General features: G+C 42.9%; 1 protein-coding gene across 1 annotated transcript; it reads left to right on the plus strand.

Annotated features, from left to right (window-relative positions):
- The first annotated feature begins 2,237 nt into the window (after positions 1–2,237).
- Positions 2,238–26,744, plus strand: LOC146209772 (4-vinylphenol methyltransferase 2-like). Its single transcript, XM_084587454.1, has 5 exons — positions 2,238–2,267; positions 9,517–9,710; positions 15,102–15,447; positions 18,883–19,038; positions 26,457–26,744. The coding sequence occupies exons 2-4, from the start codon at positions 9,517–9,519 to the stop codon at positions 19,012–19,014; spliced, it is 672 nt and encodes a 223-aa protein (XP_084443580.1). The 5' UTR covers positions 2,238–2,267; the 3' UTR covers positions 19,015–19,038; positions 26,457–26,744.
- Positions 26,745–27,485: the final 741 nt, after the last annotated feature.

Genomic DNA, 27,485 nt, shown 5'->3' on the forward strand with positions numbered 1-27,485 from the left:
TGCACGCTCAAACTGGTTTCGAAGGCAGCGTTGCATGGCACACTGTAGGCACGCTGCGTTTCTGCCTACACCCATGTCGCTGCTAATCGCAGCGCCACCTTTGTTTACAAACATGACGCTTGTCTATAGCAGCTGCACAGCAGCCATAGTTCTGCATAAGAAAAGTGATAAAGTCTCCGTAATGAAAAGTGTTAGACAAGGAGCCACGATCTCTGCAGTACTATCCAGTTTTCGATAAAGATTCATAAAGAATTCCTCAGTCATCAGCGATTCCCCGAGGTCACTGGCTTGCTAAGTAACTCTGGGGAATGAATTACAAATAATGATGGAGGACCTAGTTAATAAAGAAGAAAGATTGGCCTAAAAGTTATTATACAGAACTAAGACTAGGTAATGTTGAACAGCCTAAAGAAGGAGCAAAAGTTTACAATAGGTAGCGAAACAGTGGAAGTAGGCGAATATGTAAAATTAGGACTGGTAGTACCCGCAAATTCGGACTACGGAAGAAAAATAACGTGGAGTAGAAGATTAGGAAGTAGCGTATTTAGTAAGTACTCGCAGAATATAACAAGCAGCTTATCGGTATTGCTCAAGTGAAAGTATAGAACAGTTGCATCTTTCCAGTGCTCACCTTTGGGGTTGAAATGAGGAGGTCAACGAAAAGGGTTCTTTAGAACTTATAGACAACGCAGACAGCTAGGGATCGGAAAACTGTAGGTGTAACGTTAAGAGATAGCAAGCGTGCAGAGTGAGCGAGAGAAATAACCAAAGTTACTGATATATAATTCGAATCAGGAAGAAAAATGACCATGGCCGGGACATGCAGTGTCCTTTAAAGTAAGCCAGTCGGTGCGCAGAACTGGTTCTTGTAGCTCCGTCCTACAAAATGGCCGCCGCCATCAGCCATATTGGTTCTGTTACAAACGCATTCTTCAAAAGAAGCGTTTCGTAGAGAATGAATTGCCACTTCTCTGATAAAGCATAACCAAGCCTCGGATCCGAGCTAGCTCATGTCATTGCAGTGGAAAAGACGAAGAGCCATGGCTTCCCAGGATAAGTAAATGCAAGTGTTTACTTGCTGCAACGATTCAGTGAATTGGTCAAAAAAAAAGAAAACGTACAGAACTCTTATAATCACTGTTGTCGCATCGGTTGCGATGCCGAAGCATTTGCAATATTCCAATTCGAGTAAATATGCACCAATGATCTAAATTGCCATGGCTGGTGGTGGAGTTCATCCCGCGTTGCTGCTGAGGTAAGTGTGCACGAAAAACATTCAAACCATGCGAGATATAGCGCTCCATTGAAAGTTTTTGTAAAGCTAAATCCCAGGAAACTCTTTCGACGAAAATAAAAAGAACCTTGTGGCCGGTACAGCAGCCCTTTGGTCCGGCTGCAACCCAAGCATACAAGGCTCGATGCCGTAGCCTGTTGCTCTTCTTGTCTCTTCTCTATGCTTTTTGTCAATAAGTATACGTGCTACCGCGTAGTATGCCGTAGAAGTTTCTTTCACGCTGATCAGATAGGCCGCATCGTGGCGATGGTAGAGTGCATCAGTTTGTGAGCCGTACGTGGGAGCAGCAAGTTACGAACGGCAACAAACGGCGCTTCGCCCTATGCAGGCGCGCCAGCGGGATTCGATCCTTGGAGAATCGTCCAAAGAATTCACGCACTGCGCCTGAATGCTCCACGAGAGAACATAGCAGTGAAAGTTCTCTCCTTGGAGGACGGCCTTAACATGGTAAAGGCCTTCGCCCTGCAGTGAGTAAGTGGGGCTGATGATGATGACGATGTATTTAGGCTTGATAAGAGGACCGCTGAAGGTAAGTTACCGCTGGCGCGCACTATCATTTTTTTTAGCTCCGTGGCAGCAATCGACATGGTTTCCGTCGTTTTCATGCATCTGAAACAATCGCGATGGCCTCGAAGCGTCGAGAATTGTGCTTTTCCATGCCAAAGCTGTTTCTTGTGATAGTTTATCGTTTTGGCGCTTTTTTGGCGAAGCCTGAATCACACAAAAGACAGGGTCGATCCATCATGGCGCTGTGTCAGTTGGTCTGTCATAGCGCTGTCCTGTGTGCCTGTCACGTCCCTGTCCTTTTTTGTCTTGTCTGTTTGTTCGTCTAGTCAGATCAAGCTAATACTCTTTGTATGCTGTTTTGTGAAGTTTTTCCAGCTCGACAATGATAGGTGGGCAGTGCATCGAAGTCCTAGCAACTATTACTTTTCCACTTCCACTCAACGTTACCACCACGCTTTTGCGAGAGGTAAGAGGGGGTTCTTAATAGCTATCGGCTATCGTAAAGATAGGAAAACGTATACCATAAAAATAATTTGGCATTGATTAAGCTAAGATATTTGAAATGTATTGCAGTATATAATTGCAACTAAACTTCTGAAAGTTGTGAATGCACTGATTGTGAGGTGTCCTTCATTTTGCCTTAAGAGACGGGCGTTTATTTAAAAGCATGAAAAAGATGTCAGGTCACTGTGAGAAGTTTTGGTTGTACATCTGGCCCAAATTTATGTAAAATCTCAGTCAAAATATTTATAACCGAATAATTTTGTACTACATCCATAACCCGAACACCTGTAGCATTCCTTGATATCTTGTTTATTAGAAGGGGCAGGACTGAAAATGTAATGTCTAGGGGATTTTAATGGCAGGGGATGTATAGCATGTTTAACAGTATGTCGCATCACTACGTCCCTTAGATTTCAACTATTTGACAAAATGTAGCTAATGGATTTATAATAGTAGAGGGTCATTAGGTAAAAAATATCGGTGATAATATGAAAAACACTTGTTCATATTATAGAACCATTCAGTTTTCTTTTGTGATTGAACTCCTCAAAAATAATTTTCAGTTTTGCTTTTTTTTTGAATATTTGCTAAATTCCTGTTAATGGCGTAGGTGTGTCTGCGCATACTTTTATGGAGTTAATAGGATCCTACCTGTACTGAATGATTGCTGCCCATGAGGGAATATGTTCAAAAGAGTGAAGTTTGTATATTTTCAAGGGTTGAACCTGTCCAAAGTGAAGCGTACCTTCCGCCCTTTGATAGAAGGATTAGAGAAGAATTAACAGGCAAATGCTTTGTAATGATCATTTGTTACATCAATTAATTTTGATGCTGTGCGTACTTAAAAAGGAAATGAGACAGAAGTAATTGGAGTTATACCACTGGGTGCTTTTCAAAAAGTTGCCGGGATATCAGGTTTTTCTGGGAGCTCCCAGAAGCTGGAACTCTACGCTCTTACATTTACGCCTCGAATTGTGGGCAGTGCATCAATGTTCGAGTTATAAACCTGAAGCAAACAAGCATTTACTTTTGTGTAACCGAACCATTCCAAGACAGTAAAAGGGGCATTGAGAAGGCGGCTTTGGTGAATCAGCTTATGGGCCAAAGTCTCTTACACCAGAGTGATAGGACTTGTGGAAACAAGATTCCAGATGGCTTATCTATAAAGCATAGCGAAAGCTTAGTGCTGCAGAACAAGCTAAGATGGACTGGACGTGTAGCGCAGAGGAAGAATTTATTTTTGGCACCATATCTTCATGGCTTTGCCAACAACTTGAAGATTGCTCGGCAACACGGCATTCAAATAATTTCTAAGCCTCCCAACAAAATAAAAGGTATGTGTGCATTGGCGAATGGGAAAGGCAATATATTAGAGAGATTTAGCTTACCGTGATCCGCGATCCGCCACCGTGACCCGCTATCGTGCGTGGGCGGGGCGCACAAGCTGATTGGTCCCGACGCGGCAGGTCTATGTGCCGATATCCCGTATGTGGCGCCATATATCGGCGTCAAGGGATCTGGGCATGAGCAGTGGAACCCGTGGGGGCGGATCATGGTAGTGGATGGCGGATCACGGTAAGCTAAACTCTCTATTAAGATGCGCACGGAGAGAGGTATCCGGAAATCATTCAAAGAATAGGGCACCAGATTCCCATGTCTTCTTGGAAGTACATTGGCCACATGGTGAGATATGTGAACGACAGGATTAGTGAACGAGCCACCTCAATATCGGAGAAGTCTGGCATTAACCTTGCGGTGCATTGCGAGGGCTGTAAGGTATGCAAGGAAACAAATTCCCAGCTTACCATTATAATATTGAAGGTTTGAAAAAGAATAAAGACATGTTGACGCGAGACAATTTGGAAGCCTTGTAGAAGACGCCTTCCGTTTCTTTATTAAAGAAGGAGATGGAATTGCTAGCTTACTGCCAGGAGAGTGAAGAAGAAGTTATGTGTACATAGAAGTGAAGAAAGAAGAATGTGCAATGGGGAGCCAGGATTGCCCTTTTTAATATCTACAGATGTAGATACGGGTTCACTCCGACAACTTGTGTGGCTTGCGGAGAGATTGAAACTATTTAGCGTTTTGTTCTCCCTTGGCGAAGATTTTCACATCAAATAATTGTACATTTGGAACTTCTAATAGCACAATTTGCATTTACTTTGCCTGTTCCGATTCTCTCCTTAGGTGCGAGTGCCCAAGGATTTGCGTTGAGTCAGAAGAGTAATTATTTACTTAACTACATCACTGTGGCAAGATCCTTGCCGGCGTTCCTAAATTCTCCTCGTACCCACGACAATCAAATTTAAAAATTTTAGATACCTTGCTCAGTATTTCTTTCCTTGATCTTCTAGTCCTTGATCTTAAATCCTGGGTTTTTGTTTATTCGATAATTGATTTCTTACACTAATGCAGTATCTGTAGTACATTTCACAGTCCTCACTGAACCCTGGCCAATTCCACTGCGTGGATTTGTGCGGTTTATCAAGGTAGAAGAAGAATAGTGATGAAAAAGAAGAAGAAAAAGAACACTAAAAAGTAGGAGGAGGAGAAGGAGAAGAGGAATAAGAAGGAGAAAAAATCAGGAAAACATTGGTGTCTGTTCAGCTTCGTGTTTCATCATTTGGGCAGATCACCTAGCTCAATATTCCACTGTATTATTGCGCCTGTGATATATTTCATATATACTGATTATTCATATATGTTATCCATCTTTATTTCCCTAATGCCCGTACATTCTGAAGCACTCGCTGGCGCGTGGCCTAAGTGGAGGGGAAATGGAATTTGCCCTATAGTTGGCAAATTTATTAGGATATCAAGTAAAAATTCATAAAGATTGCCTGTAATTTCTAATAATCATGTTTTTATCTTATATAAGACAGATGTGGGCTTCAAAATATGAAATTGAAATTATATCTTATTTTGCGAAACCTGGAAATGTATGCCGATGATATAAACTAAAAAATCATAAAACCATTTCAGTTTATATATTCGCTGAGTAAAAAGATAATCGCCACTCACTGCTGTGAATTCGGCATTACCGACTGTACAAGCTGCTCCGAATAAATACCACGCAGCGAAAATAAAAATAAAACGCGTGTAACCCTCCTACAGGCGCTTCGATATAGTTTCCTTTATTGTTTCCTGTAAATTGAGCAGTGATCGCGGCTGGCGTGTTCAGACTGTGCTATCTGGTGATGTGATGCGGCGTGTTTTCACAGATTGACACATTGTAGGGGTGTTCAACTCTCCGGATTCGATCCAGCAATAAAAGTAAACCACGATGGGCTCCTCCCACTTTTCCCATTCAGTCGTCGCTATTCTTCCCTCTGTCTTCCCTCTACAAATTTCTCTTTCTGCACCGTCTGTTCTACACGCTTCAGCCCCGTAGGTTAGTACAGGTAAGATGCAACTGTTGTATGCTTTCCTCTTGAGCGATACCGGTAAGCTGCTAGTTATAATCATATTGCGCTCCATCCCAAATCTTATCCTTCTTGTTATTTTCTCTTGGTCCGGATCTGCGGTTACTACCTGTCCTAAGTAGACATATATTCACCTATTACTTCCAGTGCTTAGCTACCTAAGGTAAACTGCTGTTCCTTCCCGAGGCTGTTAAACATTACCTTAGTCTACTGCATATTGATTTTCAAGCCTAACTTTCTGCTTTTCTTGCCTAGATCACCAATCATTCATTGCAGTTCATCTTCTGAGTTACTTAGCAAGGCAATGTGACCAGCAAATCGCAGAATACCGAGGTAGTCTCAAAAGCTTAGCACTATATATATGTACGTGGTAGGCCGCACTAAAGAAAAGGTTATTTATAAAATTAACGATTAACTTTTTGCCTTCGGCTTCAAGGGCCATCTTTGGTTTAAAACTTTTAGGCGGTCGACGCAAACATTTATTGAAGTGTTATAAATTATTTTCATCTGCAACGTATTTCAATATATTAAACTTCTGGAATGCGCATTTTAGCTTGTAAAATTGGCTTCTCACAATGCACATCTTCAAAATGAATTAGCTAGGATTATAAATGTCGCGAGAGTTGGACTATGAAAAAGTCTGACAGGCGAAGAATTGACGCGTTTCAATTGTAGTGCTGGCGGAGACTCTTGAGAGTTCCTTGGAATGCCAGAAGATCGAATCAGTCGATATTGTCGACCATAAACCCTGACCGCTCATTGGAGGGTCTACTTCTGAAGTAAAGCATAGCTACTTTGGCCAGATTATGAGAAGAGAGAAGTCGCTGGAGAAAGCTTTGATGTTGGGAAAGGGTGAGGATTACCGGAGAAGGGGTAGGCAGCGAACGCGATGGTTAGATGGCATACTCAAGGCGCTGCAGATGAAGTTATGTGATGTTAGGAAGATATTCAGGACCTTAAAGCGTGGCGTGATATGGTCCATAGGGTCACGAAGAGTCGGACACGACTGAACGACTGAACTGAACTGAACCGATAAATGTCGCAGATATCACTTTCGCAGAGAAAAATGGTCGGAATATAACCAGCCCTTATACATAGCATTCATTGATTGCGAAAAAGATTTTGACTCAGTAGAAACCTCGGCGGTGATGCAGGCATGGCGAAATCAGAGGGCAGAGGAGCCGTACATGAAAGTGCTGGAAGGTATAAATAGTGGCCGGACAACAATCATAGTTCTACATAAAGAAAGTAAGAAAATTCAAATAAAGAAAGGTGTTAGGCATGGAGACACGATCTCTCCAGTACTATTCACAGCTTGCTTAGAATAGTACTTAGAATAGAATAGAATAGCTTACAGACTTGGAATGGGAGCAGTTAGAATTCCAGACAGAAAATTTTCTGATGTTACAACAAAATTTCTGTGCGGTTTTTGACGGAAAACCTGTTGTGACAACAGAACATTCTGTAGTAACATCAGAAATTTCTGTAGTTACAACAGAAAAGTACTACAGAACTACAGACAACAGAAACATACTACAGAAAAACTACAGAACTACAGAAACGTACTACAGAACTACAGGAAAATCTGACGTTTACGACAGAACTACAGAATATTTTGTCGTATTTTTGACACGGTTCTGTAGTTTTTTTCGACTGGGATACCTCAGTAATCTGCGATTTGCTGATGACAGTGCCTTGCTAAGTCACTCGGGGGATGCCCTGCAAATAATAATTGATGAACTAAACAGGAAAGATAGAAAGGTAGGCTTGAAAATCAATATGCAGTAGACAAAGGTAACGTTCAACAGTCTCTGGAAGGAACAGCAGTTTACGTTAGGTAGCGAAGCACTGAAAGTAGTAGCGAATATGTCTACTTAGGACAAGCAGTAACCGCAGATCCGGACCATACAAAGGAAATAACAAGAAGAATAAGATTGGGATAGAGTGCATTTGGCAAGCACTCGCTGATTATGACTAGCAGCTTACCGGTATCGCTCAAGAGGAAAGTATACAAAAGTTGCATCTTACCTGCACTCTAAAAGAAAGAATTTTGCGCCCGTCCATGTCCTCTTCTCGTCCGTGTCTTTTTTAGCGCAATTCCCTTTTTTTTAAGTATGTATGGCCGACTAACCCAACAACGCGCTCTCTTAAATTACCTGCACTCACCTATGGGGCTGATACATAGAGGCTAACTAAGAGGGTTCTACTTAAGTTGAGGACAACGCACAGGGCTATGGAACGAAAAATGGCAGGGGTAACATTAAAAGAAAGGAAGCGTGCAGATTGAGTCAGAGAAATAACTCAAGTTACTGACATTCTGGTGGAAATCAAGAAGACACGGGCATAGGCAGGACATGTAGTGCGAAGAGAGGATAGCCGATGGTCACTGAGGCTAACAAACTCGATTCCAAGGGAAGGAAAGCGTAGCAGGGGACGGCAGAGGTGTAGGTGGGCGGATGAGATTAAGAAGTTCGCAGGGGTCAAGTGGATGCAGCTAGCACAGAACCGGGTTAATAGGAGAATAATGGAAGAGGCATTCGCCCTGCCGTGGGTATAGTCAGGCTGGCGATGAGGATGATGATGAGATGTCACTTTAGCTGCTTCTTTTCATTGCGGATAGCAAATTTCACTAACTAAAATGCATTTATTTCATGTCAAATATTTCGCACAGAAGTGCCGATAAAAAAATATAATAGGACTGAACATTTATGCTGATGACCTTCAATTTGTTCTTCTCATGTTGCCCTTAATGTCAAAAGTATTAAAATTGATCAGAGTGATTAGTTAATTTTTGTTATTTTGAATTTATCGGCTAGCTCTCTTACGTGAATAATGTCCTCCTTGCTGTACACACCACATACCTGTACAGACCGTCCTGGAGCATCTCTCGTGGGTTTGAAATAACGATCTGGAAAACAAAAGAAAGCAGGGAAAGAGCACAGCAGAATCTGCATTGGAGTAGTTCGAAAGCGCGGATGCTGCTGCTGGTTGTTCTAGTTGCTTAATTCACTTCTTGTTTGTCCATTTTAGTCTTTGGTACTTTCCAATTCCTATGCTCTTTTTCGGCTCTACTTCCGGTTGCGTGACTTCCCATCCTCTATGTCACATTAATCAACTTCTTGCTTACCCTTTTTAGTCTTTGCTACTTTCAAACTGTGCACCAATCCTTTCCTATGCCATGTTTCAGCTCTACTTCCGGTTGCGTGACGTCACATTCACTACAGCACGCGTTTTTCTCATACTTTCATTCCCACCTTCCTCCCTTCCCTTATGGTGCGGTTCAGGTGTTTGCATAACAAGAGAAGCAGATATTGATCCGTTCCTTTCCTGTGAACTAGTTATTCTAATTAATTACCTAAATAACTTATTGGCCTAAATATTTTTTTCCTACACAACATCACGTTACCCGCTATTGATTGAACCACTCAGTAACCTCTGCCTCTTCTCAATTACTCACAACTGCGGCGTACACGATATTGTGGACACGTTCAGCGAACAGATTTTTGTGAGCATAGCAAAGTAACGCTTTCGCATTAACAAAATACCCAATATATCTCCCTGCTTAAGAGCGTATGTAAATAATATGAGACAAGATATTTGGCTGCTCGCTCTCTAGATTTTTTAGCTTGTCCTCGCAATAAACACCAAGTATTTAGCCTTGATATAAAAACGAGAAGCAAGACAGAATGTAAAAAGCAAAGGTAACAAATCAGTCTCATAAAAACCTCTTAAGCTTATAGGCATAGCGAATTTAGAGCCTCACGCTTCACTATATTTTATTCTTTCTAGATGGCGCAGCAGCAAGTGCAATCAATGTGTCCGGAACACGATGACGCCGAAATGTTCGAGGTGCGTTCCGAGCGGTACGAGACTGCCAACGCAGCCATTTTGGACGCCTTCAACAATGCGTTCGAGATCTGCGATGACCAGGCGCAGCAGCAGTTCATCGACGTTGGATGCGGGCCTGGAAATTTTACGTTCAAGTATGGAACGATGTCGATGATACACGAAGGGAACGTTGTGCGTAGTGAGAAGCAATAAACAGAAATATAAGGTGCGCCTGTAAACTCGGTTTATTTGGCGCCGGTACAACAAAAATGACAACACTTGAAAGACAAAGGGCTTTCAAGCTTACAATTTATATATGCTGACCTATACGTGGCGAGGTCTCCTTAAAGACTTCCCGTATCGGACATATAGTATGTCATGGCAGTTTCGTTATATAAAGTAGGCTCACTTTCATTACAAGCGTTTTAAATTACAAGCGTTTTAAAAACCAGTTTCTTTCTTATTCTGTAGTATATTAGATGACTCAGCATTCCTGTGAGCAGACGATATTTTAGATAGATAACGTCGTTGTGCATCTTTTACATATCTATTTTCAGCTTTGCAATAACGTGAAATAAAGAAATTGAAACATAAAATATAGCCGGCCCCGCCGATGTGGTGCAGTTGTTATGATGATCGACAACTGTGCAGGGGTACCCGGGTTTTATAGGAGGTATTCTCTGAGGCCGTACTACCAGATGGCGCGAGAATCGTCACGCATCAACCGCCATGTCGGAGGTCGCTGGTGGCATCGGCGCGAGTCGGCTCGCGCAGTATCATGTACCCGCCCTATAACGGAAGGGACCCGTAAAGTTTTATCAAGTTGTTAAATACTCCCAAATCCACTTTTTTTTGTGGCGCCTTTTATGCGCATGGAGTCTGGAGCGCTAATTTCGTGATCCTCCGGGACATAACAATGCCTGTTCGGTGTGCAACTAGGCATTCACCCGCGCAGCAGCAACAGCCAAACAGAGACAATGACCGGCTGACCATTGCGCACAACACAACTTGCAGCACATTAAATCCTTTGTTAGGTGCCACTCAGCAGAACTCTAAAACCCTATAGCAGAACACATCTTGACGAGAAAGTGCATTAATTACCCCAATTACAAAGCTGACATGGCCGCGAAACTCACATTTCTAGTGGCAGTAATCTGCAAACTGCCAATCGAATCTTGCATAGGCGCTGTTCTAGCAGTAAAGCGAAGCAACGCTGTTGCTTAATTTAGATGACAGAAGGTCGTGCAAATACTCTCGCGCGCTCGCAGCATAAACGGCACACCCACCAAGCATGTATTACAAATTTACTGTCGGCAACATAGCTCTGCTTGAAATGCACATAACCCATGGAACTTAGGTTCGCAACAACGTGATGTGCAGCGATAACACTTGATACTGCTGTAATACGCAACTTGCAAGTCGAGCGATAGCTAAAGGAACGTACACGTCGCAATTTTCTCACCTCTAAAAACGGCACGCCGGCCATCGACGCCCTCACGCACGTGTGGCCCTCGGCTTCTCTCGCTTGGCAAAAAAATTACAACGCTTTCAGATTTGTACGTTTTAATTTCTTTACCTGTAACAAACTTACGAGCGCATTTCACAAGCTGGCCCCGATATCGATGAATTCAACGCACAGCAGTGGTGATGTAATACGCCGCACACCACGACGAAGTTACCGCAGTTGTACGAGCCGATGTTTTCACAAAGTCGAATATTTTAATGTTTTTCTTGTTCCACGAAGTCCACGGGTATAAGTACGTATCCACTCACTCGCGTGGTTTGCGCTGGCGCAGGCAGAAAGACGTGAAAAGTGCACCCCGGATCACGAGTTGAGTACTAGTTCCGGCTATTTGCGGCGCCCGCACACATGAGTCACAACCACGTATATGGCGAATGCCGCTCCGGCCGCTATTGCCCCGAGCGAATGACATCACGTGCATACCTCAACCACCGGCGGTTCCGTTTTGATGGAGGCGAAACGAACAGGCGCTCGTGTGTTGTGCGATGTAATCACCCGTTAAAGCTTCCCAGGTGTCCGAAATCACTCCGCAGTCCTCCACTACGGCCCCTCTTTCTCTCTATCCACTTTCACTCCCACCTTTCCTTCCCTTAGGGCGCGGGTCAAGCGTCGGCAGGAACAAGTGATTTATCAATGTTTGCGCGTTCGACTGTATGCAATTTGATAATTGTTTCCAAAGTCTGGTATGCATTGCAATCATTATTCATGTCAAGGATTTACGCCCAGACATTTCACAGATTGCCAGCGGTTTTCGTCTCGGGTTCGGTTTGGAGACAACGAGTCGTACAAATTTGTTTCGCTCGGTGAAATATGGAGGACTTGGTTTGACCCATTTATTTTTACAACAACTAGTATCCAGTTGCGTTCTTCATAACCAAACTGACCCTTTTCTGAGTACGGTTTTCCAAGTTAGACTGAGACAAGACTTGCCCGAATTTTTGATGTCCTCTAGCAACACCAAATTTAGAAGTCTGATTAGAAGTCTGATTGTTTTTTTGCGCGAGGTTTTGGCTTCCTTTAACATTTTAAAGGTGTGGCTGTTCCTGACAGGGGGCTGTTCCTAGCCCTACGGGGCTGGAACTGGTCGGTCAACGTCCCTTGCGGTGGGGCTAGCCTGCCACCGATAATTTATCTGTTGTAGGCCTTCATTGCACCCGCTACCGCTTAGGTGGTGGACGACGACTGTTGTGGCGCGCGGCTTTTTCTGCCGCTTCTTTTTCTTTCTTCTCTACTTTCTCTCTTCTGTCCGTGCGAGGCAGCGGAGGTAGCTCAGCTGCAGAGACAGTAGCAGGCCCGTGCATTTTCTTTTCCTTCTTCCTACAGCCACAATAACAAGAAAATTTTAAAAGCGAGATTCCTAATGGAATACTGCTTCCTCGATTCTCATCAATTCTACAACAGAGGCGGAGGAGGCAGCTATTGCACTAGCCATGACATACACACCCGCTGCAAAATTAATTTTGGTTTCTAAAACCGCTATCCTAAATTTTGCCAATAGTTTAGTGTCCCCCCAAACCCACCGCCATTTGCGTTTTTGGCAAACCCGACAATTTGTCACCCTTATTTGGACACCTTCGCATGCAGGCCTTCCCGGTAATGAGGAGGCTCACTCCCTGGCCTGAGGCCTCATTTTCCAGGCTGGGGAGGAACAGCCTTCTTCAGATTACGGGGAGTGCCTGCTGTCCTTTCGGGATATCCTTATCTGCCACAGAGAAAATAGGAGGACTTACGCACCCCCTACCCCGAATCTCACAATAACCCAAGCTGCCCATTGGCGCAACCTACAAACGCGCACAGCCCCACACCCCATCCTTCTGCACGCCCGCTTTCCTGACCATTTTTATTCTTCCTGCAAGCTCTGTGGCAAACCTGGCGACTTTTACACACACTACTTACCTGCCTCTAATTCCCTCATCTTCTTTCACCAGAGGTTGCCCTAGATTACTGGGAGAAGCTACTCACCAGTAACTCTGATAAGGACCAGCACAAGATCATTCATGCACTCTCACTCGGATAGCTTTTAAGAGGGCCTTCCTTACATGGAGGGAGCTCTCAAATGCAATGTAGGGGGCAAGGCCTCGCCGTCTGTATTATTGGCAGTAAATGTTTATACCACCACCACCTCAATGTATAACCAAAGAGCACCTGTCAGTGACGTCAGTGCCCTTTTATCGATCATTACACTGGGGAGGAGAAGGTAACGATGTCCTAAAAAGAGTTAGAAAGATGGCAGTATGGTCGTCAGCAAAAAGCTTTTGCTTCTTTTAACACAGTGGTATATTAGCTGTTGAACCGTGGTGAAGGAAAAAAGGTATTTTTTTCCCCGTATTCGGTGAATTGCTTGATTTGCCACAAACCGGAAACCATAGACCATATTTTCCTTGACTGCTAGAGCGCAGTCTTTCTATGGGATAACCTGCAGAGGACTTTCAAAAGCATTTGCTAATTACACCATATGGTATACGGTTCCTGCCTCTCCATAATCAAGGGGCTGTGTCATATGACTTATTCATGTGGTTTGCCTCCTAAGTGTATGCAAAACGAGAGTGGCTGTGATACACGAGGACGGGGATACTCGGTTCGCGAGAGAGTATTTCATTGAAAGTATAAACTACCTGAACCCATTATAAATTCCTCAAAGTAACAAACCTGAATGGATGCCAGTTTCGAGTGAGCTGGCTAACACAAAGCGGTTCTGAAACTCTGTGAAACCTTACTTTTTGCTAGAGCTCTTCGTGGTATTATACTTTCACTTTGACGCACTGCACTTTTCATTGTTAACAGGAAATAAAGAAAAAAAGTGTGACATACTGTGCCTCGGCCTTCCTGTTAAATAATTGTTATTAATTATTGCCTATTAGGGTCATATTTCTCATTTGCGAGCCTAAACATGATTTTCGCTAGAACATACATTCGTTGTACGTTCATTTGTATGTTCATTTTTGGTTCTACGAAATATATTAATTTGTTTTTGTTAAAGGTGACATGATGGAGAGATGTCATCGGAGCATGCAATTTGAGTGCGCTCGCTAATCAACCGCTAAAAAGACAGCTTTTGCTAGTGTAAAGTAAAAGTCAGTATTGTGCGGCAGATTAGGGCATAAGAGGTTGAACGTGCCAATGCGATATCGGTAAGGACGGACACCATAGTAAAAGACACAAGAATAATGTCGGCCACTTGCAATTTTACTCTTACATCAGGCTGCTTATGTCTCTCTGCCGCTTAAAGGCAGCGGTCGAAGCGGGAAATATTCCCGCGTCCTGTGTTTCACAAGCGTGTGTTGTGTGTGCTGGTTTTTATTTAGCGTTGTGAACGTTTTATATAGGTCTAAGGCTTAAACTACCATAGCAGTTTGTTTTACTGGACACCCTAACTTCAAGTCATTGATCTAGAGTGCTAGTACTTAGAATCCAAATCTTAAACAGAAGCGGCACATTGAATCCCTCACAAAGGGTTCATTTCCTTTCCTAAAACAAGCCTTACGTTTCAATGTGAATTGGTAGCGACTAATCGAAGGAACCGCACTGCTCCATAGTTGTGCTGACAGTCCCGACATCAGCCTGATTAAGGGGCTTTGTATTTGCTTGTACTGGTTAATTTGAGTTCCCAGTCGTGAAGTGTCGTAAAGCTGGCTTCTGGTTACACGTCAATTCCGTCCTCTAGTTCCACGCCCTCTCATTCCATGGGCAGACTGCAATTGCAGCGAAATGCAATTCATTCTTGGAAGTCGATAGCTTGCATTTGGCTGAGTGCTTTCAGTTGGTTACAATAAAGTTCCTGGCGGATTACGTTCAGGATAGAAGCGCTCGTCCAAGACGTTCAAGAGAGAAGCCAATAATGGGATGCGACATTCCAGCGCCTAGAGTCATTAGAGACATGTTACGACGGATATTCCCTGAGTTCTTTGCTGTTGAAAAAGGGGTTTTTCGCAACTCTCTTGCAATTACACGGAAAGACCTTTGTTCAGTGCTCGACCTGAGTAAGAAGCAAACATGCGAATACAGTGTAACCGTCTTGTTGCAGGCATTTGCTGCCACGTCTCCCTCCATGTCGGCGGCTTGTGGCAGCCGACTATTCGGAAAATATGCTCAGGTACGCCGCCAAGAAATACCCGCACCCGAAGATTGAGTATCTGCCGCTCGACATCATGGGGGACGTCGATAAATTCGTGCGGGAACACGGCCAGTTCCAGAGGGTCTACTCATTCTTCATGCTGCAGTGGGTGAGGGACCAAAGCCAGGGCATGAAGAACTTCAGAAAACTCATGACGCCTGGGGGAGAGTTTTTCACCGTTCTGCTTACGACTTCCTACTTCTACGACTTGTTCGAGGTTATGCTGGAACATACGCATTGGGCAAAGTACAGGGAGGTAAGTTGCGATTTACTCTAATATATTACCCTCTAAACAGACAATGAGTAAAGCTACAATATATTTCCGTGCTCGAAATAAATTGACTGCTTGTTTTTAGCCAGTAGCTAAAGCTATATATTGCGCTTGGAAAAGTTCATTTAAAAACTGAACGTGTTGTTTCCCGCAAATCCATGAACACTGGTAAGGTCCTAATAATTATCATTTGTTATGAAACATTATTATGACCACACCAGTGCTCATGGACTTGCGGGAAAGAACACGTTAACGAAGACGACTCTGTGACGTTTGCTTGCCTTGAGAGCTCTTGTGTGCCCTAATGAAGCAAATACGTGCGATCCTATATAAAAATTGTGACGTAGCCATTTTTTCTTATTTTGGTTACGATGACTCCACTACGGTGTCGAAGAGGTTTAGATGTCCGACTGTTCCGGAGTACTCGGGTTCGAACTCGACCGCCAGAAGCTGTGTTTTGATGTTGGCGTTACGAAGGGGCGTCCGTGTGCTGTGCGATTTAGGTGCACGTTAGGGGTCCCCAGACGATTGAAGTTGCTCCGCAGCCCGCCACAACGGCACCCCCTTCTCTCTTTGCGCTTTGACTCCGATCTTCTTCCCTTCCGTTAAAGCGCAGGACAAGTGCGCAATTGATTTGTTAAGATGACGGCGACAGATTTTGAACCGAAGGATATGTATACGCGCTTCGTAAAAATTCAGCTTCCATGCAGTGGTCCTTTAGAACAAGCAGTTTTATTTCGGTAGTTAGGACGCATGAACACGAAATTGCCAGACCATAGTGTCCAACTAAAGGCAGGCTGTACGAATTTCTCAACTTGTTTAAGTTACTACTCCTTGGAATCAAACTAGATGCAGCACTGTAAATGTGCTTGCTCTAATCAATGTTTAAGAACTGAAATCGAATCGTCCTCTAAAAACATACCGCGTTGGTTACTAATTGGAGCATGGATTCTCTCTTCCTGAAAGCTACATATCAGGCATGAAATTTAAGGAATTCCTTTATTTCTTAGAATGAGCCGAAATTGAGATTCGTTTTGTAGCGATACCTACACTGCGCTACCAGTCGAGTATTTCGAGTGAGCGGGAGAGGCTAATTGCGCGCATCCGCCGATATCATGTTATCCAAAGAGATTCTATAGGTTTGCCGCGCTCCTCATCGCCGCCTCGCCCACGCCATTATATCACCCTATACGCGGGTCGCATGCGCAGCATTCCGTATAAAAGGCGATGGAATAGGTGGCTCTATAACAGCATTTAACGTGGGCGCAGAGTAGCAGAGTCCAGCTGCTGCTAAACGAGGCTATAGACAAGGAAAGGGTAGCTCTTCCGATGCTGAGGTTGTCTCCTGGCAATTGGGTACTCAAACAAGAGAGAATGAGCGTATTAAAGCGAAGAGAGCAGTGGAGCTGCCCGAACAGAGAGTGGACGCCTTCGTCTTTTTCAAGCCAGAGATAGAGATAATAGAAAGGCAGAGAGGACATCTAGGTGATGCCCAGTAGGCCGCCCTAAACGTTGGGAGGGAAACAAAGGGAGAAAAAGGAAAGGAAGAGCGAGAAGGAAAGGAGTCGGTCTCATGTCCAGAGATCTATAGTAAAAGGAGGTAGAGAGCGCACACTTCAAGATTTGAAGTAAACGAGTCCTTTAAAAACTTTTGGAGTGAAATCCCGACTTTCCTTTCTTATGAAGGTTTCGTCCAACCAAGGGCTCAGAATCTTGCTGGGAAGGCTGGCTTACGCTAAAAATGATGGTATTCACAAAGTATGTACGCAATCGGTTCAGCACACCTGCACTTCTCACACGTTAGAGTCATTCCGATGCGTTGGAAATAGGCGTTGTAAACGGCACTCCAATCCACAGGTGGCACAAGATTGTAGCATAGCAGCAGGGGAAGCGAAATTATATATGCAGTTGAAGTAGTTGGTTAAAGTGGCGTGATCTGGATGTCCAGCCTCCAAGCGTAGACCATGATTGTCTAAACACTTTTCGGACTATACATCGAAGCAGTCTTGCTGCGTCGGCAATTTCTACAATCCTGGTTCTATCTTGAGTCGATTGAGTGCCATCGTCAGCTAAGTCGTTGCCAGCAGTTCCACTATGGCTTGGTGAAGAAAAATAATAAAAAATGTCTGTACACAACGTCTGTCATTGATAAACATGCAGTGACCATAACAAGTTCAGCCAGGGAAACGTACATTTTTCTACGTATATTCAGGCATAGCCAAGTTAAGCCACTCTCAACTTTTTCACATCAACTTTAAACAGCGTTACTCAATACAGTATCCTCGTTACAGCAAGAATTAAGCAAAGCTGCGGAGACTGCCAGTCAACAAAGAGTAGAATGAACAAAACCTTACTATTCACGCAACTGTGGCTCTGTCGATGACGACACATTTCTCAAGATCTGTGGTGTGCTATGCGCTGTTCTCGCTCTTTAGTCACGTAGAAATGCTTGGAGATTTTGTCAGATGACCTATGTGGCATTACAATCGCAAGTTCAATGTTAGCGTCTTAATTTGGGAGGAAATGATGGGAATGTGGAGTCCGTATTATATGAAGAAATATGTCATAATCCACATCTTTTTAATATTTCTCCATGTGACTTTTGTGGTCTTTCTTTATACTTGGCATATGAATTCCACATGGACACACAGAGCCCGTGTATTCGCACATGTGTAATCTATAAACAGTCTGTCCCCCTTTTTTCTGTATATGTTGTCCTTTTAATCCACACTGAAAACATAGGCAGCTGTGGGATCTGTCATATGAAACTTTGTACTATATTTCACTGACACTATAATTGTAGTTGCAAAATCAGGTACGAGTAAGGTTTCATGAGATTATTTATTAACTTTCGTTTATTCCAACAAAAAGGCATTCCTAATGGACAGCGTTTGAAGGCCCACTTTCAGAGATGTTTTCGTAGAGACATGTGATGGTAACTCACTTACCATTTGAATTTGCTGCTTTTTTGGCCCTCATCAATTTGCCCAGAATGCAAATGATAACAAAAATATTTTAAAATAACGTTTTCAATGCTAAAACAAGCGTCATTTTCAAGAGAGAAGTTGCAAAGCATTAGTGCACGATTCAAAACCGTATAGCAAGCGAGCATTTAGGCGGCTCATATGATAGCAGACGGAAGGAATACTAAAATTGCTGGTGACAAACTTCTAGAGTCTGCCACCAGACCTATTTACGCCCCGACTGAACTTTCGTTTTTCTTTGCTTAGTGTTCTATAAACACTAAAATGGCTTTCGGCAATCTGCGACCATAAACTCTGGACGAATAATTTTTGGTAGCCATTTTAGTTGACTGCTGGGTACTTTGTTTTTGCTCACGTTTGCTTCACCCGTTCTTATGTTCATATTCTTCAGCCAAAATAAAGCTTGTCATTTTTATCTTCCTTCTGTTCTGCGCAGGCTATCGAAAACTTTTTGCCTGCCATAACTGGCGCCAGAGACGTACGAGGTTTGAGGAAATACGCAAGGGACCTCGTAGAGATGGCCGACCTCATTCCACTGGCCTGCGAGGTTTTCGCTTACCCTCCTTGAAGCGCACTAAGGATGAGTTGATCCGTGAGTGTCCTACACCTGGACGACTTTACAAGCAGTCCTTATAAGCAATGCGAAAACAAATTCTTTCAGCCAGAATACGGAACCCTTATTAGCTACAGAGCGCTAAATATAACCGAAATAAAACAGGTAAGAAAAAGGTGGCAGACGCCATTGTACACACTTCTCCAGTCTGCTGAGTTACTCGTTGAAATGATTGTCTGAATACTAAGCAGGCCACCTCAAAGCTTCCAATGTCTCGAACGAAAACTTTCTAACATCGCCTGTTTTCAGTGAACGTTTTAGACAATTCCGAGAAATGGGGAGTTTGAAAGGTAAAAAAATATGTCTAGGAACATAATATCAGCAGCAACTGGGATAATGTAATGAAAAAAAAATGTATTTAACAGCTGTTAAGAACTCACTAATTATATTTTTATTAAAAACTAAGGTTGGACACGGCCAACACAGAACTCCAAGCCATGGACAGAAAGTAAGCTATCCCCTCCCCCCCTCCCCAGCCTTTGAAACAAAAAAAAAAACTTCATTTCCCGAAAGCCTGCAGCTTTAGAAAACATGGCGCCTTATTATCCAAACAAAACGGACGTGAGTGTCTATAATGCCTAGGAAACTGACTGTAAGCGGCAAGGCCACTGATGACGTGCGGAATAGATTGCGTAGTTGTCACACTGCATTTCCGCATCAAGTACCGGCTTGCGTCCCTGCCTAATGGAAGGAAAAGCACAATATTTGTCTGCTTCGCCATCGTTGTGTTTGTGAGACAGAGTGCATGACACGGTAAAGTAGAAAATGCAGTTCCAATTTGTCCCTCTCCTCACGGAAAATGCAAGCAGCTTACGTAGCGCCTGCGTCAAGCCTCCTTCGCCCCTCAAGCGCTCATTTATGATTCTGGGCAGGAAGACGAGCCTGGTTGCTTCATGTTGCAAGGCTTCAGAAAATGATTTTTTTTTGCCGTATCGAAAGAAACATTTGAGGAAGAATACAACACTCTCTAATGCTCAATTCAAGTTACATTTGAGCGGTTTTGCAATTTATTACGACTGCTTTCCTCTTGTACCACGTGTGAAAAGACGCGGAATCCGCAAGCCATGGATAACGCCACAGCTTCGCAGAGAAATACAAGTAAAAGGCAAGCTGCATAGAAAATGTTTAAGCAGCTGGAAAGTTAAAGACCTTGCGGTATTTAAGGAATGTAGGATTAAACTGACTAAAAAACTGCGGTCTGCACGAACAGCCTATCACGTGTCACTTCTAGAGGTTAAGAATGCTCGAAATGGTGTACTATGGTCCAGATTAAATACACTTCTGCAGCGGGACAGTTCACGCACGGCATTAACAAAATTAAATATTGATTGGAAGAAAGTTTCTGGCGTTGAACTGACTAATGTATTCAGTACTTTTTTAACGAGCTTGGCTACACGTGCTGCCGGATCTGACGCTTCCAAATATGTTCGAATTTAGAAAGATGAAACAATATTTCTGAACCCAGTCATAGTAGGCGAAGTAGTGTCAGTGATAACAAATCTTAACAATAGCAGTAGCTGTGACATTGATGATATCCAAATACGGCGAGTCAAGCATGTTTTTGATATAATTCCTCCCATACTTGCTCACATCTTTAAAATGTTTTTAGAAACTACAGTTTTTCCGGTAAAAAATGCAATTAGCAAAAGTTGTTGTTCTTTACAAAAAAAGAGATCGCAACGCCTTCGCCAACTACAGACCAATGTCTGTTTTGCCAGTTTTTTAGAAAGCATTTGAGAAAATGCTCCATCTAAGATTGTCAAATTTCATCCATAAATTTCACTTGCTAACATCATTTCAGTTTGGCTTCTGCAAAAGCAAATCAACTGAACTTGCATTACTCCAACAAAAGGAATATATAACAAAGCAACTTGGAAACAAAACTATTCTTATTAGTGTATTTGTGGACTTGTGGACTTCTCAAAGGCTTTTGACCTGGTTAATCATAAAATATTACTAAACAAATGACACTGCTATGGATTCCGAGGAAAAGCGCTCTCACTGTTAATTTTCTATTTGTCGTTTAGACAGCAAGTGGTGTTCATAAATGGTATACGGTCTGAACCGAAGCCGCTCTTCTGCGGTGTCCCCCAAGGCAGTACGCTAGGGCCTCTACTCTTCAATATTTACCTAAACGATGTTGTCAACATTAGTAATAATACAAAGTTTTTCATCCATGCCAACGATATGAGCGTATTTTTTTCATGACATAATCAAACAATGTAATGCCACACTGAAAGCTCTTCAGGCATGGTCTGCAGTTAACCTGACGCAAATAAACGAGAGTAAGACCAAAGCTGTCATATTTAGGCCGAGAAACAAAGTTATCCCACCGCACGATAATATTATATTAAACTCACGGGCTGTAGAAATAGTTTAACAGTTTAAATGCCTCGGGGTTTTATTTTCTGCCAGTATGTCATGAGATTATCATGTCTATTATATCTTGAAAAAATAGCTCAAATCACTATTGTTATAGGCAGTCTAAAATACATACTTCCCACAAAAACTAAGATGCTGGTATACAATTCAATAATCAACTCGCATTTAAACTATTGCCAGTTATTGTGGGGCACTACAACATTCACTAACCTTGAACGTATTCATTTAATGCAAAAAGATATCCTAAATACATAAAACTTACCGTTCCGACATCCAAGTGCAGCTTTCTCTTCGACAAAAGCATTTGTTGAGCGAGTTGGTATTTTTGATGATCCATAACTACAGCGCAAACGACAGGACAGAGATGAAGGAGGGACACCACACAGCGCTGACTCACAACTAAAGTTTTATTGGATGCCAGCAGGTATAAATACTTCCCTGACGGCCAGAAAGAATACAGTTCACACTTGCATGGGTGAATGACAAACTAGTACACCAGGCACGAGTCAGCATGCAAATCACGTGCGAGTGAATACAACATAATCAGTGAGCAGGCACTTGTCAATATTCGCAATCAAGGTACCGTCTTTTGTTTTCTGACAACGCGACAGATGGAGCACTGATGCATTCTTCTGAGAGCCTTCCTATTAATGAGCTTCTATTATCTCCCTTGCTAACGAGTCACGGTTCTTTCGTAACACTGTACATTTCTTATAGTTTGGCGCACAGAAGTTGGTATCATCGTCATCTTCATTGTCTTTGCAGTGCCTGCAGTGTTTCGCCACGTGGCCAGTGATAGCGACACGTGAAACATTATACTCATGCTCTTTTAGTATTTCGTTAATATAGCGGCCAGTTTGGCAGATGTATCGCTTACCATAAGACAGTGACAGCGAATATACCACCCCTTCCTGGCAAGGCACTAATTGTTAAGCGTGCTTTATCGGGCACTTGAGCGATTCTTTATTCTCTTAACTTACATTCTTAATCAGGCTGGACAATCGTATGGGCACCAAAAATATGACGTCAACGTTTGCATGTTTGCCAATTCTTTTTAGATTGTGCAACATTTTGTGGAGATGAAGGTGTCTCTCCTTCATCTCTGTCCTATCGTTTGCGCTGTAATTATGGATTATGGATTTTCTTTTGTGATTCCAGAGTTATTAAAGCACATAATCTTTATAAATATCGCCTCAGTGTTACTTTTAAAATACAAACCAGGAATAATGTTACAAGTCTTAAGAATTTAGCAGAAGTAAGGAAAAACAATCAGTCTATCCAACAACACGTGGGGAAGAATGGACAGTGCCAACACATCGACTAATTCTTGGTAGGGAATGCCTAAAATACTCTCTGCCATCTCTTCTAAATAAGTATATCCACATTAACCTCGATTTGTTTTCTTTTCCATGTCGTGAACTACATAATTTGTTTTTGAATTACATTATGTAAGTTTCATTATGTATACATATTGCTGTTTCGTGTATTCTCTGATGCCTTCTTGATGTGCTTGTTTTTAAAACTGTATGAACTCTTGTGTTGACTCCCTGCCAAGAATTAGGATTGTAGACTCGTCAAGCTGCCCAAGGGCAGCTTTTTTCTACGATCCTTCCATCTGTAGTGTTAGATGGGAAATAAACTTTGACTTTGACTATTGCAGCAATGAATTTGAAAAATGCGTATATGTGTGTGCTGTTACAAATCAGCATTTATTTTTCTAGCGAGTCAAACAAAATTTTTCCGAAAAGGCAATGAACAGCGACGAGTCAGTGACGCATAGGTCGTGGTTCTTCTTGCCGTCTGAGCAAATCGTTTTGACTCGTGACTTCAGCATGACTCGGGACTCTTTTACTCGGTCAATCCGGCAACAGCACCAACGGCGACACGACAAAGCCACTGAACGGTCACATAAGAGTTCCTCTAAAAATTGATCGCATACTATTGATGGTGAAGTTTCCAAGAATCAAGTGTAGCTAATCACACATGTGGATTGATTATCAGGGTAAATATCTAGTCTTTGCTAATTTATGTTTTGCAAATTGGTAAAACTTCTTGGCGAAAAACTTTAATACACAAAAGAGCAACGAACGGACAAAGGACAGGCAACAACTTCCACTTGTTGCTTATTGCATAAGAAAGGCACATACATTCATAAGGTAAGCATACTCTCACATTCACTCGACATGCGTTATCAAAGCCGTGACTTATCGCCTCGCACTACCCTTACACAAAAAATTGTACTCCGCCGCACACTGGTTGACTGGCGTACCGTACCGTACCGCTGACGCATATGTCGGCCATTTTCGCTATATGAAAGGCTCCCAACAATAGCCTGGCCTCTTTGTTTTTAATTCTGCATAGAATTTTCGCCTTTCCTAGTCGAGTCTCGAGCTTGCATGTGGTGACATGACTGACCAAAGTGGCATATTTTGCAAGGCGCCTATTATACACCTCCACATTTGGCCAATATATAGTACATTCTGCGGGTTGTTGTTGCGGCTGTGGGAAGAAAGAAAAGAAACTGCACGGGCCTGCTACTGGCTCTGTTGCTGAGCCACCTCATCTGCCTCGTGCGGACAGAAGAAAATAGAAAGGAAAGAAATAAGAAAGAGATAAAGATTCGCATCGCAACTTCCGTCGTCCGCCATCGAAATGGTGGCGGTTGAAATCACGGCGTACAACAGGTACAACCACCGGTGGCAGGCTAGCCCCACCTCAAACGGCGAGGACCTACCAGCTCCAACCTTGTAGGGTCAGAAGCAACCATCCGACTTCTGCAGGTCAGGAGTATCTGGAATAGCCTGCTTCCACATAGTAGATGAAAGTACGCTGAAGGTTTGACCTGCACTCTGGGCATTCATCCCCACAAATTCGGGTTATAAGCTTTCAACTCGTTAGGGGCTGAAAAACCAGCGGTACACTGAGTCTGTTAGCCACCTTCTTCAGAATGTGTGACACTTTGTGTACATAGGGCATAACTTAAGGTTTTTCCGTGGAGTCCTGTGCTTAGAGAATGTTCTCACTGGTGCAGCGTTGTGTTTTTGGAGGGGGGATTCAGCGACGGCAATGAACACTCGCTAATAGAGCCAGCATCCAAATGGATGGCAGTCTTACTTTCTAGGCTAGGGAGCATTTGGTGGGGAGAGGACTTTCAAAGAAAAGACTCAATGCATGAAGAGGCGATGGGCGCTTTAAAATTTTATAATGCGACAATTTGAAAGGAAACAGCTCCTTGGCAGTTTGGAGCAAGTAACCCCAGCATAAATGGTCCACCCGGAACACTAATCGTAGGTCTAAAGAACGCAGGTTTTCCTCACCTGAGAGCACATGCGCAAAACCTAGGCCACGATCTATGAGGCTAAAAGTACATTTTTAATACTGGACACATCGGCTTGAAATGGGTTGCAAGCTCCAGTGGAGAAAATAGTAAGATAATTATCCACATATCTAGAATTTAAAAAATAGGTCCTGATAAGAGCAACTGTGCAAGTTCCTTATCCAGATCACCTAAAAAAATGTCGCATAAAGTAGGGGGACACAGGAACCAATACATTTACCTTTCGGCTGTAAATAAGATTGCTTATTATAACCGATAACTTTGTACGCCACAAGAAAAGTTATATTAGTCCTTTCCATCGATAATAAAATTACTATAATAAAGTATTTTTGAAAGTGTTCTCTCAAGTATTCACTATATAGCTAATGCTATATTTAGCAGTTAGTAATGCTCGCAAAACTGTAAAAAATGGTTATATATCCCCGTGTATGAAACAAACAAATAGGAGTTTGTAAAGCTTATTTATAGGGCTTACAATAAAAAAGAAATGTTTGCACGCAGATTGACATCCTCACACCTTAGATACTAAATGCACAATAGGTACAGCTGCGGACATAAGTAAACAGAGCACGCTTTTCCGTTAAAATTCTATATCAAGCCTTCTATTCAGGAGATAAGAAAATTTCTCCAAGTGAAAGGGCACGGACGTCTACTGTCTGTTCGAACATAACATGAGTGCCAGTTACAATTATGCAACGCGTGAAAAAGCTTTAGTGGGAAAAAGCCTTCTCCGTTTACTTTTGTCTGCATCGGTACAGGGTAGCTACGTTGAATTCAGTAGGTTTGCAAAAAAGAACCGGCATTATCTCTCAACTTGGATATCATTCGAAGCAAGCAAATAGTAACGAGTCATTATTAGTTTAATACACAATAAGTGTAAAACGACGTCTCGAACAACCAGTAACAGAAATAATTCCTGTCTGCAATCCTCGTTCAGTGTTGTCCCGGTTTAATTATTTTCACCAGAATGGAAATATATTACAAGTGCTAACGGGTGTTACCTTAACCTTTTTTCCCTCTATGGCTGTCTTTGGCAGACTTCTCAATAGTAATGACTTTAGTTAGACGCAAAATGTATCGTGCATCATGCCTGTGACGAAGCAGTAAAAAACGGGTATTCATAAGCTTCCCCTTTTGACTTCCTTCAATGGCTGCAGGAAGCGTTTGAATTATGGGAAAAAAATTTTTGAAATGCTTTCCCCGCTGTGCATTATGCAGGGAAAAGTGGTTTAAAGATCAAAGCTTTATTTTTTGTTATCAAGACAGCTTCAACGGAAAACGAAAACTGCAGTATGTATTTCATTGTAAAACATTTTTTCGCCATTCAGAGCAAGTAGAAAGAGAGACGCGCTTGATGGCCGCTTGCCAATGGTTGGTAGCAACCTCGTTGGCCAGTAAATAAAACTTTGTTTCCGAGCCGACTAGCCCGGTTCCCCATCGCTCAGGAAGAGGAAGCTGTATAATTAATATCCGCTGGCGGATATTCCAGCGGATTATCCGGGGGCGGATAATCTGCGTAGTTCCAGACTGTGGTCGTACTTGGCTCTTTCGCCGCATTTATGGCAGTTTAGGCCGTACTGGCCAGGGTACCGGAGGGAAAGCACAACTAGATTTAGAAGAGAATATGGAAGTGTGAACGCATTGAAAATACTTTCGTATCTCGTCCATATTTTTTCAGGCAACCTTCTGTCCTTTAACCCCGTTTACCCCTTGATCAACGATGAAGAGAAGAAAGCGCTGCGAAAGTTTGTGACTGAGTACACGGACAAGCTTTGGGCCGACACCCAAGGAGGAAAAGACATGGACCGGAAGGTTGTGGTTGTCCACGCGCAGAAACCTTTCGATTAGGCTTGAGTGCATCCTACTTTCTTTGCTCTCAGCAAACTGCGTCACTGACGTCAAAAACATTTATTAAAACCATTGACTAATATGTGCTGGAGAACAGGGGCATCTGTTTATTCCTAGAATAAACATTTGTCAATCATAATGACCCTTAAACATTTTTGTAACAATATATAATCACACATCACTGCGACACAACGTTCTTCAGTAACCAATGTAGAGGCTTAGTGCAATGTGACTGGACGTTGACCGTGTCGCTACCTACAGTACCGAACATTATAAACGGTCAGTAGGCCACAAAATGTTCGCGGTATTCTTCGTTGCATCTGGTTTGGTTAGGAAGCGTGCATATAAAACTACACGGAAGAACAGCCTCGTCATCATTCTCACATTTGCCTTGTGCGAGGTTTCGAGGTAAACTGATCGAAAGCCAGAAGTGCCTGTAGTGACGCTTACCCGACTACCACGCTACAGCAGTGAAAGAGACGCACTCCACAAAAGACTGCCTCGTCAATAGGCAGTGCTCAGAAACAATACTCTTTTGTCTTACGGGAATGCGGCTCTAACTAACGTATAGGTTGGCTGAAATAGACAAGTGCAGTCCTCAGGCATTGGGCGCGAGGGAGGAAGCGGCAGTATACACCGCGGTGTGTTGCAGGCGGGGCGTATGTCCCTTTAGCATCCATGACGAAGTCGCAATTTGGAGACATGTGCAGGCAACATGTGCTGAATTCATCGATACTTCCGTTCCTTCATCAGTAGCTCACTTATTCCTTCCCTTTCGTTCGAGTATGCATGCTAAGGGAAATTCAGTTTTCCATCATGCAATACGGAGAAAGTTTGGTTTTGTTTTGTTTTGCAATGA

Source organism: Amblyomma maculatum, chromosome 1 (assembly GCF_055883805.1).
Source record: "Amblyomma maculatum isolate TAMU_Amacu chromosome 1, ASM5588380v1, whole genome shotgun sequence".
NCBI classification, from domain to species: domain Eukaryota; kingdom Metazoa; phylum Arthropoda; class Arachnida; order Ixodida; family Ixodidae; genus Amblyomma; species Amblyomma maculatum.

What these genes read in the sequence shown, in the direction of transcription:
- LOC146209772 (XM_084587454.1), top strand. Translation starts at nt 9,517, where the DNA reads ATGGCGCAGCAGCAAGTGCAATCAATGTGTCCGGAACACGATGACGCC. An exon ending in CCTGGAAATTTTACGTTCAA is followed by an intron (nt 9,711 to 15,101) that starts GTATGGAACGAT and finishes GTCTTGTTGCAG; the next exon opens with GCATTTGCTGCCACGTCTCC. An exon ending in ATTGGGCAAAGTACAGGGAG is followed by an intron (nt 15,448 to 18,882) that starts GTAAGTTGCGAT and finishes TGTTCTGCGCAG; the next exon opens with GCTATCGAAAACTTTTTGCC.